This window comes from Melozone crissalis, unplaced genomic scaffold, assembly GCF_028551555.1.
Source record: "Melozone crissalis strain CALT ecotype California unplaced genomic scaffold, PUWL_Pcris_2 ptg000086l_1, whole genome shotgun sequence".
Taxonomy (NCBI): Eukaryota; Metazoa; Chordata; class Aves; order Passeriformes; family Passerellidae; genus Melozone; species Melozone crissalis.
This window is the reverse complement of record NW_026535863.1, coordinates 1,516,838-1,529,344: the sequence shown is the minus strand read 5'-3', so window position 1 is coordinate 1,529,344 and position 12,507 is coordinate 1,516,838. Positions and strand designations below refer to the sequence as shown.

At 49.3% G+C, this 12,507-nt stretch overlaps 1 protein-coding gene across 1 annotated transcript in view; it reads left to right on the top strand.

Moving 5' to 3' along the window:
* Positions 1 to 12,507, top strand: part of LOC128946778 (receptor-type tyrosine-protein phosphatase V-like) — a 48,495-nt gene that overhangs the window by 15,592 nt on the left and 20,396 nt on the right. The window contains exons 15-21 of the mRNA XM_054290745.1: positions 1,609 to 1,881; positions 5,233 to 5,505; positions 6,479 to 6,748; positions 7,155 to 7,433; positions 8,156 to 8,290; positions 8,392 to 8,596; positions 12,424 to 12,491. Of these exons, the coding sequence (XP_054146720.1) occupies positions 1,609 to 1,881; positions 5,233 to 5,505; positions 6,479 to 6,748; positions 7,155 to 7,433; positions 8,156 to 8,290; positions 8,392 to 8,596; positions 12,424 to 12,491 (1,503 nt within the window). The remainder of the gene's footprint in view (positions 1 to 1,608; positions 1,882 to 5,232; positions 5,506 to 6,478; positions 6,749 to 7,154; positions 7,434 to 8,155; positions 8,291 to 8,391; positions 8,597 to 12,423; positions 12,492 to 12,507) is intronic.

Here is a 12,507-nt window from a genome sequence, read left to right as displayed (position 1 = left end):
AATAGTAAGGGTTAAAGGAAAGTGACCCATAGTCTTACAGAGAGATAAGCAGGGGTCTGAAGGCAGAAAAAGGAGCTTCTAAGGTCCAGTCATCATCACTGGGCATTTCCTATCTTGGGCTGCTGAACGCCATGGGGGCATTGCAGGCTCTGGGACTGCCATAAAACAGGGCTGCCCAGATGTGCCTGTGCTGGGACATTCCCTGCCTGTGCTGGGACATTCCCTGCCTGTGCTGACCCATCTCCCTGTGCACAGGAGCACAGATGTGTACAGGGCACATGTACACAGGTACCTGTACTGTACCTGTGTACAGGAGGCTCACTGAGTCCTTTCCCACAGGTAGAAACCAGCTTACCATAAAGGTTCATGAAATGAATCAGTGTAGTACAAGAAACCACTCCACAGTCCTCCCAGGAGAACAGGTCTCTGCTCTGGAGATGGGCTAATCCAGCCCTTCTCCCCACCCAGAAAGGTGCTAGGGCTGGTCAGAGAACAGAGGCTGTGCCAGGGCTGTACCTGCCCAGCAGCTGGGTGTGGGCACACCCCTGTGCTCATGGCAGGGTGCAGGTGCTCCCACTGGGGTGTGGGAATGGTTGTGACCTGCATGAGGAGGGCTTGGCATGTGAGGGACCAGTCAGGGTGAGCATCATTAAAGGTGAGGTGAGAGAGAGTGGAAAAGAGAGAAGTGAGAATGAGGAGGTGCTTGTCAGAAGGCAGAGGGAATCCTCCCTCAGGGAGCACCCATGATGCTGTACGATGACCATGAGGTGTCTGTGTCCTGCTGCTGAGTGCCCTGTCCCTAACACAAGGTGTGCTGGCTCCCCAGCTCCTGCAGCACAGGCCTGGCACTGCAGACCCCATAGAATTATCTAAGACCCCTTGGAGGGCTGAGACTTAACAGTAGGAATTGCTGAGTCATGATGAGACAGCAAAATAAGCTCCTGTCTCCTGCCCCTCGGACCCCAGCTTATCTCTGCAACCCCATAGGTCACTTTCCCTTAAGCCCCACCATTGGACAAGTTTGGATCCCTCTGTACTCTATAAAAAGGGGCTGTTTAGCCCATTTGGCAGAAGAGAAGCCGTCCCTGGAACCCTTCACAGACTCCTCAATAAAACCATTGCTGTGGAACCACCAGGATCTCTCCTTCTCCTCTCTCTCGCTGCTTCTCCCCCGAGCCCACCAGCACCTTAGCAAGCAAGAGCTGGAATCCTAAGAGAGCTGATAATCACTAAAGAGCTGAAATCCACTGAGCTTGCTTAAGGCAGCAGTGGCTACGAGTGACCTCCAGGCACTCTGTCTCCAGGAGGGACTGAGCTGTCTGGATAGCACTGCCTTGCTGGGGCAGAGCCTGCTCTGGGGCAGGGGGGACTTCATGGCACAGACATGGGGTATCTCCTTGTGCTGAGCCCAGCTGTGACTGCTGGCAGTGCCCTGTGTTTCCTCCCCATGGAGCCTGTCCCTGTGCCCAGCTGTGGCTGTGGCACTGACCTGTGTTTCCTCCCCATGCAGCCTGTCCCTGTGCCCAGCTGTGGCAGTGCCCTGTGTTTCCTCCCCATGGAGCCTGTCCCTGTGCCCGGCTGTGGCACTGACCTGTGTTTCCTCCCCAGCCCCGCTGCCCCCGGCCGCCGTGCGCCTGCTGAGCCCGGGGCACCCCGACAGGCTGAGCGTGGCCTGGGGAGCCCCAGCTGGGGGCAGGGATGGATACAGCCTGACCCTGTACCGGGCAGCCCTGGGCACTGTGGCAGCCACAGCCTCGCTGGGCAGGGACAGCCACAACTTCACCTTCACGGGGCTGGCACCAGGCAGCAAATACCTGCTGGAGGTGGCATCTGTGGCTGGCGCCTTCAGGGCACCTGCAGGGAACGTCAGCAACTGGACGTGTGAGTACCTACTCTGAGGGGATGTGTGTGGGTTCTCTGCTTGTTTTTTCTGCCTCTGTCAGGATTGAAGGCACTTGAGATGACAGTTCATGTTCAGACTCAGGTGTTTGTTGTTTGTTATCAGTGTTACAGCCTCCCAACTGAGAGTTCTGCAGTCTTTCATTAGCAAGGCACAAAATGGCTAACTATCTCTTGTTACAAGATCTTTTAAGGCTAAATTGTCCAATTAAGAAATGACACCTTAATTATTTTGCCTTTTAACTCAATAACTGATCCCTGGAAGCCCACAGTGTGGACTTTTCTGTCCAATCACAAAATACCACCCAAACCCATGGAGAAGAAGGAAGAAGAAGGTAAGGAAGAACAACCTGTCTCTGTCCTAAAACCTCCATCTTGGTTCATATTTATTTCTATATTCTAAAACTCCCAACTCTAAGTTTTCCACCCTGTGATATCACACACTTCTAACCAACTACACACCCACAATCCCAGTTCTATCATTCTATTTTGGAAGCTTCTCCACAGCCTCAGGTTAAATGCAGTGTTCTCTTGTGGGTCAGTGCCTTTCAGCACAGAAAGTCTGAAATTCTCAGCATCCAGGGTTCCAGCAGATGTGTGCCTTGCTGGGCAGTCAGGAAAGCTCATGGCCCAGACCATGGCCCTGCTGACCTTCACAGCAGAGCCCAGGCAATGGCAGTGAGCAGAGCTCTGCCCACTCTCATCATCTCTGCGTGGCTGGCACAGAGAGTGATGGTGAAGGTGCTGCATCCAGCTGGGGACCAGTCACCAGTGGTGTCCCTCAGGGGTCTGTGCTGAAGCCAGTTCTATTTAATATTTTTATAGACGACATGGATGAGGGCATCGACTCCTTAATTAGTAAATTTGCAGACCACACTAAGCTGGGAGCTTGTGTTGATCTATTGGAAGGAAGGAGGTCTCTGCAGAGAGACTTAGATCCGTTGGATGGATGGGCAGAGTCCAATAGGATGAAGTTTAATAAGTCCAAGTGCCAAGTTCTATATTTTGGCCACAAAAATCTTCTACAGCGTTCCAAGCTGGGGATGGTATGGCTGGGCAGTGCTCAGGAGGAAAGGGCCCTGGGGGTGCTGGTGACAGCTGGCTGAACATGAGCCAGCAGAGTGCCCTGGTGGCCAAGGAGGTCAATGGCTCCTGGACTGGATCAAGGATGGTGTGGCCAGCAGGAGCAGGGAGCTCATTCTGCCCCTGTACTGGGCACTGCTGAGGGCACACCTGGAATGCTGTGTCCAGCTCTGGGCCCTCAGTTCAGGAAGGACATTGAGATGCTCAAGTGTTGAAAGTGAAGGGAGACGACCCATCCTTGTTGATCAGCATTGAACTTCGATTTATTGATCTCACTTACACCCTTTTATAGTGGTGTTAATTAAGCTCATGCATATTGCAAAATCCGAGCTCATCATAGGTCACAGATTACACATTAACCCCTCCTTTTGTTTTCAATACCTGTGGTTTGTTATTGAATCCAAGATTTATTTTCTCACCCTGTTATGAAAGTTCTCAAGGCCTCCATGTTATTGAAGACAGGCTTGAGAACTTAGCTGTTTACAGAAACAGGCTGTGAGAATTTGCTCCTCTCAGCTGCCTTTTAAGCCATTTCTGAGCAAAATTCTCCAACACTCGAGCACATCCAGAGGAGGGCAACAAGGCTGGTGAGGGGCTGGGAACACAAACCCAGTGAGGAACGTTTGAAGGAGCTGGGGGTGTTTAGCCTGGAGAAAAGGAGGCTCAGGAGTGACCTTATTGCTCTCTACAAGTTCCTGCAGGGAGGTTGCAGACAGGTGGGGTCAGTCTCTTCCACCAGGCTGCACTGACAGAACCAGAGGACACAGTCTCAGGCTATGGCAGGGAAGGGATAGGTTGGATATTAGGAAAAAAAAAATCACCAAAAGAATAATAAAGCACTGGAATGCTCTTCCCAGGGAGGTGGTAGAATCACCATCTCTGGATGTGTTTTAAAAAAGACTGGACATGGCACTGGGTGCTATAGTCTAGTTGAGGTGTTGGGGCATAGGTTGGACTCAATGATCTTAGAGGTCTCTTCCAGCCTCATTATTCTGTGATTCTGTGATTCTGTGATCAGCTCCACCACAGCTGGAGCTCCAGAGCCGTGCTCAGGGCAGAGCCAGGCAGGAGGGAGCAGCAATGGGGAGTTCACCTTCCCCTGTCCCCAGGCTGGCTTTGTGTTCCCTCCTCACCCCTCCCAGGGGACAGGGCTGTCCCTGCTCAGACAAGCACAGAGAACTTTGCAGAAGCTTTGAGCTGCCTCTGGCTGGTGGGTGGAGCCACACAGTGGAGGCTAAGGGCGCTGTCCATCTAAAAGATCTTCTAATATATATTTATTTTATTTAATTTATCTATATTTTAATATGTTTTGTGTTAATAATATAAAAATAAGTTAAAACATTTATAAATAATAGCCCTTAATAAGTTGAATGTTAATAAGATTTTTCACTATATTTAAGTTTAAGTACTCTTAAGCTACATTTTATCACCTTAATATTCTATTAAAATTAATTTTATTATTCTTTGTGGTTAAAGTTTACTCATTCTAAGTTTAAGTGCTGTTTAATATAAAGATCTTCTAATATATATATTTTATTTAATTTATCTAGATTTTATTACCTTTTGTGTTAATAATATAAGTTAAAACATTTATAAATACTAACCTTTCAATAAGTTGATAAAAAATAACCATTCAGTAAGTTGAGTGTTAATAAGATTAAGTAGTTTCACTATATTCAAGTACTCTTGAGTTACATTTTATCACTTTAATATTCTATTAAAATTAAGTGTATTATTCTTTGTTATTAAAGTTTACTCCTTCTAGGTTTAAGTGCTGTTTAACATAAATTATCCTAAATTTTGTTAAAAGTAATTTATGTAAACTGTAAAATGCATAGTTAATTTTCTTAGAGAAGTAAGTGTGGTGCATCCTAAATCTTGTTAGAAGTAATTTATCTAAACTGTAAAATACATAGTTAATTTTCTTAGAGAAGTAAGTGTGGTGCATCCTAAATCTTGTTAAAAGTTATTTATCTAGACTGTAAAATACATAGTTAATTTTCTTAAGGAAGTAAGTGCGGTGCATCCTAAATCCTGTTAGAAGTAATTAAACTGTAAAATACCTCGTTAATTTTCTTAGAGAAGTGTGGTGCATCTAAATCTTGTTAGAAGTAATTTATCTAAACTGTAAAATACATAGTTAATTTTCTTAGAGAAATAAGTGTGGTGCACCATTCTGATGGCACTGCCAGGAGCCCCAGGCAGTGTCCTGGGTCCCTTTGCTGACATTTGTCCCATCCTGTCCTGCAGACCCCGTGGCACCCCGCAATGTGTACATGACCAACCAGGGCTACCCCAACAGGCTGAGTGCGTCCTGGAGAGCCGAGCCCCAGGGACAGGAGGGTTACAGGCTCCTCCTGTACCACTCAGGCTCAGGCACTGTGGCAGCCAATGTCTCTGTTGGGAAAGGCACCAGCAAATTCACCTTCTCTGGCCTGGCTCCAGGACACAAATACCTGCTGGAGGTGGTGTCCGTGGCTGGGCCCTACGCAGCCTCGGCAGGGAACATCAGTGACTGGACAAGTAAGTGTCAGAGCTGGAGATTCTGCATCCTGCTTGAGGCTCAGCCTTCCCAGCTGGGTGGGCTCACAGTGGGAAGGGCAGGGACTCAGCCAGGGAGCTGTGGGGTCAGAGAATGGTTTGGGTTGGAAATGGAAGGGACCTTTTAAAGGCCATCTAGTCCAACCCTCCTGCTAGTGACAGGGACATCTTCAGCTAGATCAGGCTGCTCAGAGCCCTGTCTAAGCTGACCGTAGATATTTCCAGGGATGGGATGGGATGGGATGGGGTGGGAAGTACCAATGGGATCATGGGCTGGGCAAGCCTTGGTGGGCAGGAGAGTGGGGCAGGGCAATCCTGCTGCCTGTGGCAGGGCCTGGCAGCCACCAGTGCTGTTTCAGGAGGCAACTCATGTCCCATGGCCCCACTGGCTCCTCCAGGCACTGAACAAGAGCACAGCACTGCTGCTCTGGTAGATGACACCCACACACCCACAGCCTGGGGGCCATGAGGCCTCACAGCTAGGGGGGACACCCCACCATTCCTGCTGCATTTTTTTCAGGCACTCAGAGAATTGCTGGCATGGGGTATAAGAGGAGGATGGGCTTTTTTTTTCTTTTTATGGAATGTGGAAATGCAGATAAGCACAATAAGCCTTTTCATGTGCTCGTCCCCACAGTCCCCATACTTTGCTTGGGGAATCCAGCAGTGCCTGCTCCCACGCTCAGCCATCCCCTGGCAGGGTGCAGGGAGTCATGTGCAGAGCCCTTCGGGCAGGTTTCTAATGAAACTTGCTAATTAGCAGGAAGAAGAATCCATCTCCTCACACTCCTCACTCTGTGTGTCCTTTAGCTGCCATTTAAAGGTCATTTCTGGCAATGTTATCACTGAACATATGGAGTTCTCATTGTGTCACCCAAGTCCTCCTTGTGTCTCTGTAGAACAGAAGAGAGCACATGCATACCAGTAACTGCTCCTGGTGTTGTTTTTGTTGCAGCCCCCTCAGTTCCCCAGAATCTCTCAGTGGTGGCTGAAGGGAACAGCTCCATGCTCATCTCCTGGGGCAGTGTCCCTGGCCAGCAGGACGAGTGCCAGCTGTGGCTGCGGGACCCCCGGAACAGCTCCCTGCTCTGGAGGCACTCCCTGGCCAGGGGACAAGGCCAGCACCTCCTGCAGGGGCTGATCCCAGGCAGGAACTACTCTGTGTCCTTGAGCTGCGTGGCTGGGCCCTACTGGAGCAGCACCAAGCCCCTGGCAGTGCCCGTGGGTGGGTACACGGTGCCATGGGGAGGGAGGGAGGGGGCAGGATGGGAGAGGGGGAAACACTGGGGGGCCTCAGGTCTGGAGTGTCAGCAGAGGCATGGGAGGTGTTGTGGTGGGAGATGGGGAAAGCCAGCAGGGTGACCCTCTGGCAGCCATTGGCTCCCTGAGCGAGCCCCACCACAGAGATCTCCTGGCTCCCTGTGGCAGAGCAGGCTTTGCAGATCTCCACTGTCAATGTCTCCTGTCAGATGTGAGCTCATTCCCACTGTCCTGTGGCCCATGGCACAGCAGGCTCACGGGCTGCAGGTGTCCAGCTCTGCTCATCTCACTGGCCTGGGGAGCAGCCGCTGGCAGGGACAGAGGTTGGGATTTCTCTGATCCACTGAGTCCAGTCCCTGTCTCCTTTGCAGAGCCAGATCCAGTGAAGGATGTGCGGTGCCTACCAGAGTCAAGGAGCCTTTACTTGAACTGGACGAGCTCTTCTGGAGATGTGGAGGCTTATGAGGTGGTGACAGAGAGACTTTCTGAAGGACCACCCACCTCCAGGCTTACCATGAGCATCCCTTCGAGCGAGGCCAGTCTGGAGGGGCTGGAGCCAAACTCCTCCTACCAAATCCTTGTGAGCACCGTGGGCATGAACACCCTGAGGAGCCAGGCTGTGACTCTGCTCTGCAGCACAGCAGTGGAGCGTGAGTCCCTTCTTTCTGTGACCGTGTTCACAGGGGTCTGAGGAACAGGGAAGAGATGAGGATCTGACTCCATGTTTCAGAAGACTTGATTTATTATTTTATGATATATATTACATTAAAACTATACTAAAAGAATAGAAGAAAGGACTTCATCAGAAGGATGAATAGAAAGAAGAATAAAAAGAGAATGTACAGGCAGATTTCATTCTCCCTTCCTTGTCTTGGCAGACCCCTTGGCACCCCACAATGTGTACATGATAAACCAGGGCTGATCCCCATCTCTTCCTAAGAATAGAAAAAGAAAGAATGATAACAAAGGCTTGTGGCTCAGAGAGTCTGAGCTAGCTGACTGTGATTGGCCATTAATTACAAACAACCACATGAGACCAATCCCAGATGCACCTGTTGCATTCCACAGCAGCAGATAATCATTGTCCACATTTTGTTCTTGAACCCTCTCAGCTTCTCAGGAGGGAAAAATCTTAAGGAAAGAATTTTATATAAAAGATGTCTCTGACATCTTTCCACAGGGAAACACCCCAGGAGGAAGCACCCTGTGTTGCTGGTCAGAGCTGGGGCTCTTTGGGGTGCCTGGGAGCCCCACGGGGCAGCGCTGCAGTGGCTCGGGGCTCTGGCTGTGTGCTGGGACCATCCCAGGCTGAGCAGGGGGGTCTGGGAGCAGGGACACCCTGACTCTCTGTGCCTGCTGGTTGTTCTTGCAGCCTTGCCCCCTCCCCTGCGTGCAGAGGTGTTCCCAGTGGAGGCCAGCTCCACAGTGATCATCTCCCCCGAGCTGTTCAGCGAGGAGAACGGCCAGATCGAGTACTACGGTGTCATTGCCACCACCAACGAGTCACGTAAGTGTCCCTGCATGTCCCAGGCTGTGCTGGCTCCCTGGAGGGCAGCAGGAGCCCTGGATGTCCCTTTGGTCACTGTCACCTTGCACATTCCCCTGCAGTGCTGAGGCCCACACAGGAGATCATGTCCAGCACGTGGTACGATCACTACTACGGCACAGAGGACTCCTACCTGGCAGTGCTCCTTCCCAACCCCTTCCATCAGAGGAGCTCCCCCAACACCTGGAGGGTGCCCGTGGGGACAGAGGAGTGTGGCCACTCCAGGGCCACCTGCAATGGGAAGCTGAAAGCCAACGAGCAGTACAGGTGAGAGATGTCAGCATCCCTCCTGAGGGGAAGGGGCTGGAGGAGAAAAAGGACTGCACGTGTCCCTGCAGGAATGCCAGCAGCTCCCTGGATGTCACCTCAGCCTCACACCCCCAAATCCCCAAGGGTTTTCCACCCCGCAGCATTTGAGGAAGGCAGGGTTGGCATGCAGGGAATATTAGGCAGTGTAGTTGGCAGGGAGAGGGAAAGCTGAGGCTGCCAAGGGCTGTGTGTGTTGTCTCAGGAGCTGAGCAGATGTCCAGCCTCAGAATAGGAACTAAAACAGATGCTGTAATTTGTAGGACCTTAATTTGTGACTCATAACCATGTGCAGACAGTGCAAAAATGAAACTGATTTGGAAACAGTTCCAGTGGTGCCTGCTCAGTGTGAGGTCCAGAGCAAACATTCAGGCTGAGGTCTGAGTTCCCCATGAGACACACACATGGATCCAACAGTCATGATTCAGAGTCTTACTGGACAGTGAATAGGATCCTACATATTTTCTTGTAGGTTACCTTTAAAACTGCTGATGGAAAGCCAGGTTTTCCACTGCTAACAAAGAATGGTATCTTTAGTCAGTCCTGTTAATTTAGCAGCTCACAGTTTCATCAAATGGGGACCACATCCACAGGCATTTCTCTGATCCCCCAGTCTGGAAGGTTAGCCCATTTCACTTTAAAGGAAAGTGGCAGCAAGGATGGCTGATGGTGATAAAGCCATTGAGAGTATTAGGAAAAGAGAATGAAAGTCTGTGGGACAGTGTGTGCATGAGAGAGCTTCCCTTTCCACTGGGAATAAAGGGAGAATTAAATCAGCTTGTAGGTTTTGTGGTGAGTGGGTGTTGGGGTTGGACCCTTTCCTTTCCTTTTCCTTTCCCTTTCCTTTCCTTTTCCTTTCCTTTCCCATTCCCATTCCCATTCCCATTCCCATTCTCACTACTGTTTCTGTGTGCAGACCTGGAAAACTTTACCTGATTCTGAGTTGTTTCATACTTATTTAATATAATATTTATTTAATTATATATTTATTTAATACAATATTTATTTAACATAACATTTAATAATAGATTTCTTTAATAATATATTTAATAATATTTATTTAATAATATATTTTATTAAATACAATATTAATTAAAATAATATTTTATATTGCACACGTGTGCCTAAAAGGGGCTCTTCAGCTGCTGGTTAGGGCAGCACTGGCTCAGATTGGTGATAACATCCAGAGGGTGGGAAATGGCTGTTTTTCCTAAGGGGGAAAAAAAGGGGAGTTTCCAGAGAGCCATTGCCTGGGAAATTCCAGGCAGAGTGGGGTCATGGAGAGCAGAGAGCAGTTCTGTGTGCTGTGTGATCCTGCCTGGCAGGACAATGGTGACAGTGCACTCCCATCCCGTGTCCATCCAGCAGGGACCTCCCTCAGGGGAGCAGCTTTTTAGGGACACCAGGCCCTGTCATTAATCCACCCACCATGATTCCATCCCATGAGTCACCAACATGTACTGAACTGTCCAGTTGTTCAGGACTAGAAGGTACTTTGACACCACAGCTTTCTTACTTTTACACCACAGCTTTCTTTCAGTTTGGCCGCCCTAAAAACATAAATGTTCTCAGCACAAACAGCATTGACCTAAATATCCTAAATATCTGACCTAAATATCTTAAATATCCAGCCTAAATATCCTCAGTGCATGGAACACTCAGCCTAAATATCCGACCTAAATATCCACAGTAGACTGTGCTGCTGAATTAATGATTATTAGGGCGGTGAAAAGCTGACAGCTCATTCCCACTCAGAATTTCTGTTCTTCTTTCCTGTCTTTCAGTGAGTTATTTATCATCTTTCATGCTGTGGCATCTGCAGGCTCATTTTTAGAGGAGGTCTGGCCCTGGCAGCCAGGTGTGGGGACCCACACACAGGCAACAAACCCTTGGCTGCTAAAATCCAGTGCTGCCTTTAAAAGCTCTGGTTTGCATTTAGGGCACAAGAAAGGCCCTTCCAGGTCACTGCTCAGGAAGAAAGTCAGAGAACTGTGGGCGTTGGTGTGCCTGCTGCCAGGAGGGGATGAGGGGCAGACCTGCACAGGGAAGAGGATGCACCAGCCACTTGTGTGTGTGTCTTGGTTTGGAAAGACAGGAGTCTGCTAAGGAAGGCAGAAGCCTCCCCTGAAATGGAGAATGTAAACCCTCCCCACCCCTCTGAATTGCTATAAATTTGAAATTAAGGAGCTCTCAGGCAAAAATATGGCAGCAGGAAATAACAGTTCTTTACTAGGGAAGAAAATAAAAAGATAAAATAAACAATGCAGTACACTAGAACAACACTGACAGAGTCAGAACCCAACCTGACACCCTGTGGGTCAGGCTGTTGGCAGCAGTCCCATTGGAATTGTGGCTCAGCCCTCCTGCAGTGTCAGGGCTGGTTCTTCTGGAGCAAGGGGGATCTGTAGAGAAGGATGTATTGTTCTTCTGAAGATCCAGGGGAAGAAGAGGCAGCTGCTGTTCCTCTGGGCAATCCCGTGGAGAAGCTGTGCTGGTGTTCCAGAATCTCCAGATTATATCCGGGTAGGAATGCTTGGCTCCTCCCTCTGGGCTCACATCTCCCAATGGGATGCTGTAGTTCTTATCAGCCATGCAGTGACATTCAATAGCTGTTATCAGCAGGTGTCCACCCCCAAGGGAGGTGTGATTGTGATCACTCAGAGAGAGATAAGGCAAACTGCCCACTTGACAAAGATAATGTGCCATACAGATGGCAATGGAAAACATCCTGCATGGCAATCTGGAACAATGTGTGTGCAAGGAGGGGTCTGGGCAGGTCTGGCCCTGTCGGGATCTCTCGCTGGTCACAGTGACCCCAAGAAAAGTTGGAAAGTCTCTTTTCTCAGCCTGGTGTTTGAAGAAAGAGTCAGGGCTCTTCATTTCTCAGTCTCAAGGTTGTTTATTGTATCTTATCTATAAAATTCTTTCTCCTGCCCTGCCCAGGTCCGTCCAACAGGACAGTTCCAGGCACTCTGCCTGCCCCCAGGGCAATGTTATGTCTTTATACTAAAAACTACCTGTACAATATTTATAATTACTTCCCAATACCTATCACCTATGTTAGACAGTGAGCTTCTACTCTAGACCAATCTGGAAGTGCCACCATCACAGCAGAAGATGGAGGCCAAGAAGAAGAAGAAGGAGAAAGGCTGGACATGCCCGGATTCCTCCATCTTGCCCCCCTGAATTCCCATTCTAAAAACCCCAAAATCTACTTTTTCACCTTGTGTTAAATTCACTATCATTCTACTGAATTTGTCATGGCTTGCAGATTTTCATCTAAGGTTGGTAACTTGCTCTTTGGGTCATAATCAAAACCACACAGGCATTTTGGGCTCTGTGCCAGGGTCTCTGAGCCCCCTGGCAGGGGTCTGGGCTGCTCAGGACAGCCAGAGGGATGTCCTAGGTCCTGACATGGCCCTTCCAGCTGAAATGTCAAACAGGGCTCAGCTCTTCCCTGTCAATCCTGCTAACCAGCTGACATGAACGATGTAGTTTTAATTTTTTGTGTCCTGTAAGAGAGCAGACTCTACCTTTCTCTGCTGATAACCCTTTGGAGGAGAGCTGCTTCCCATTGGTGCTTTCTGAACCATTTCTCATGCTTTCCCAAGGGGAACAAACTTGTCCAAGAGGCAGAAAAGGGAGGGAAGACCATATCCACACATGTCCTAAATCCATAATAGAAAACCAGCTTTATCCAGGCAGCAGTTCTGTCCCCCTGGGTGCTGGGTTCTGGGTGCTGTGCCCAGCTCAGGCTGTCCTGACTCAGGACTCTGCTTTGCCTTTAGGTTCAGCATTGCTGCCTTCACCAAATATGACCCAGTAGCCCCTGCTGTGACATTCACCATGTTCTCAGGTAAGCTGGAGAGCAG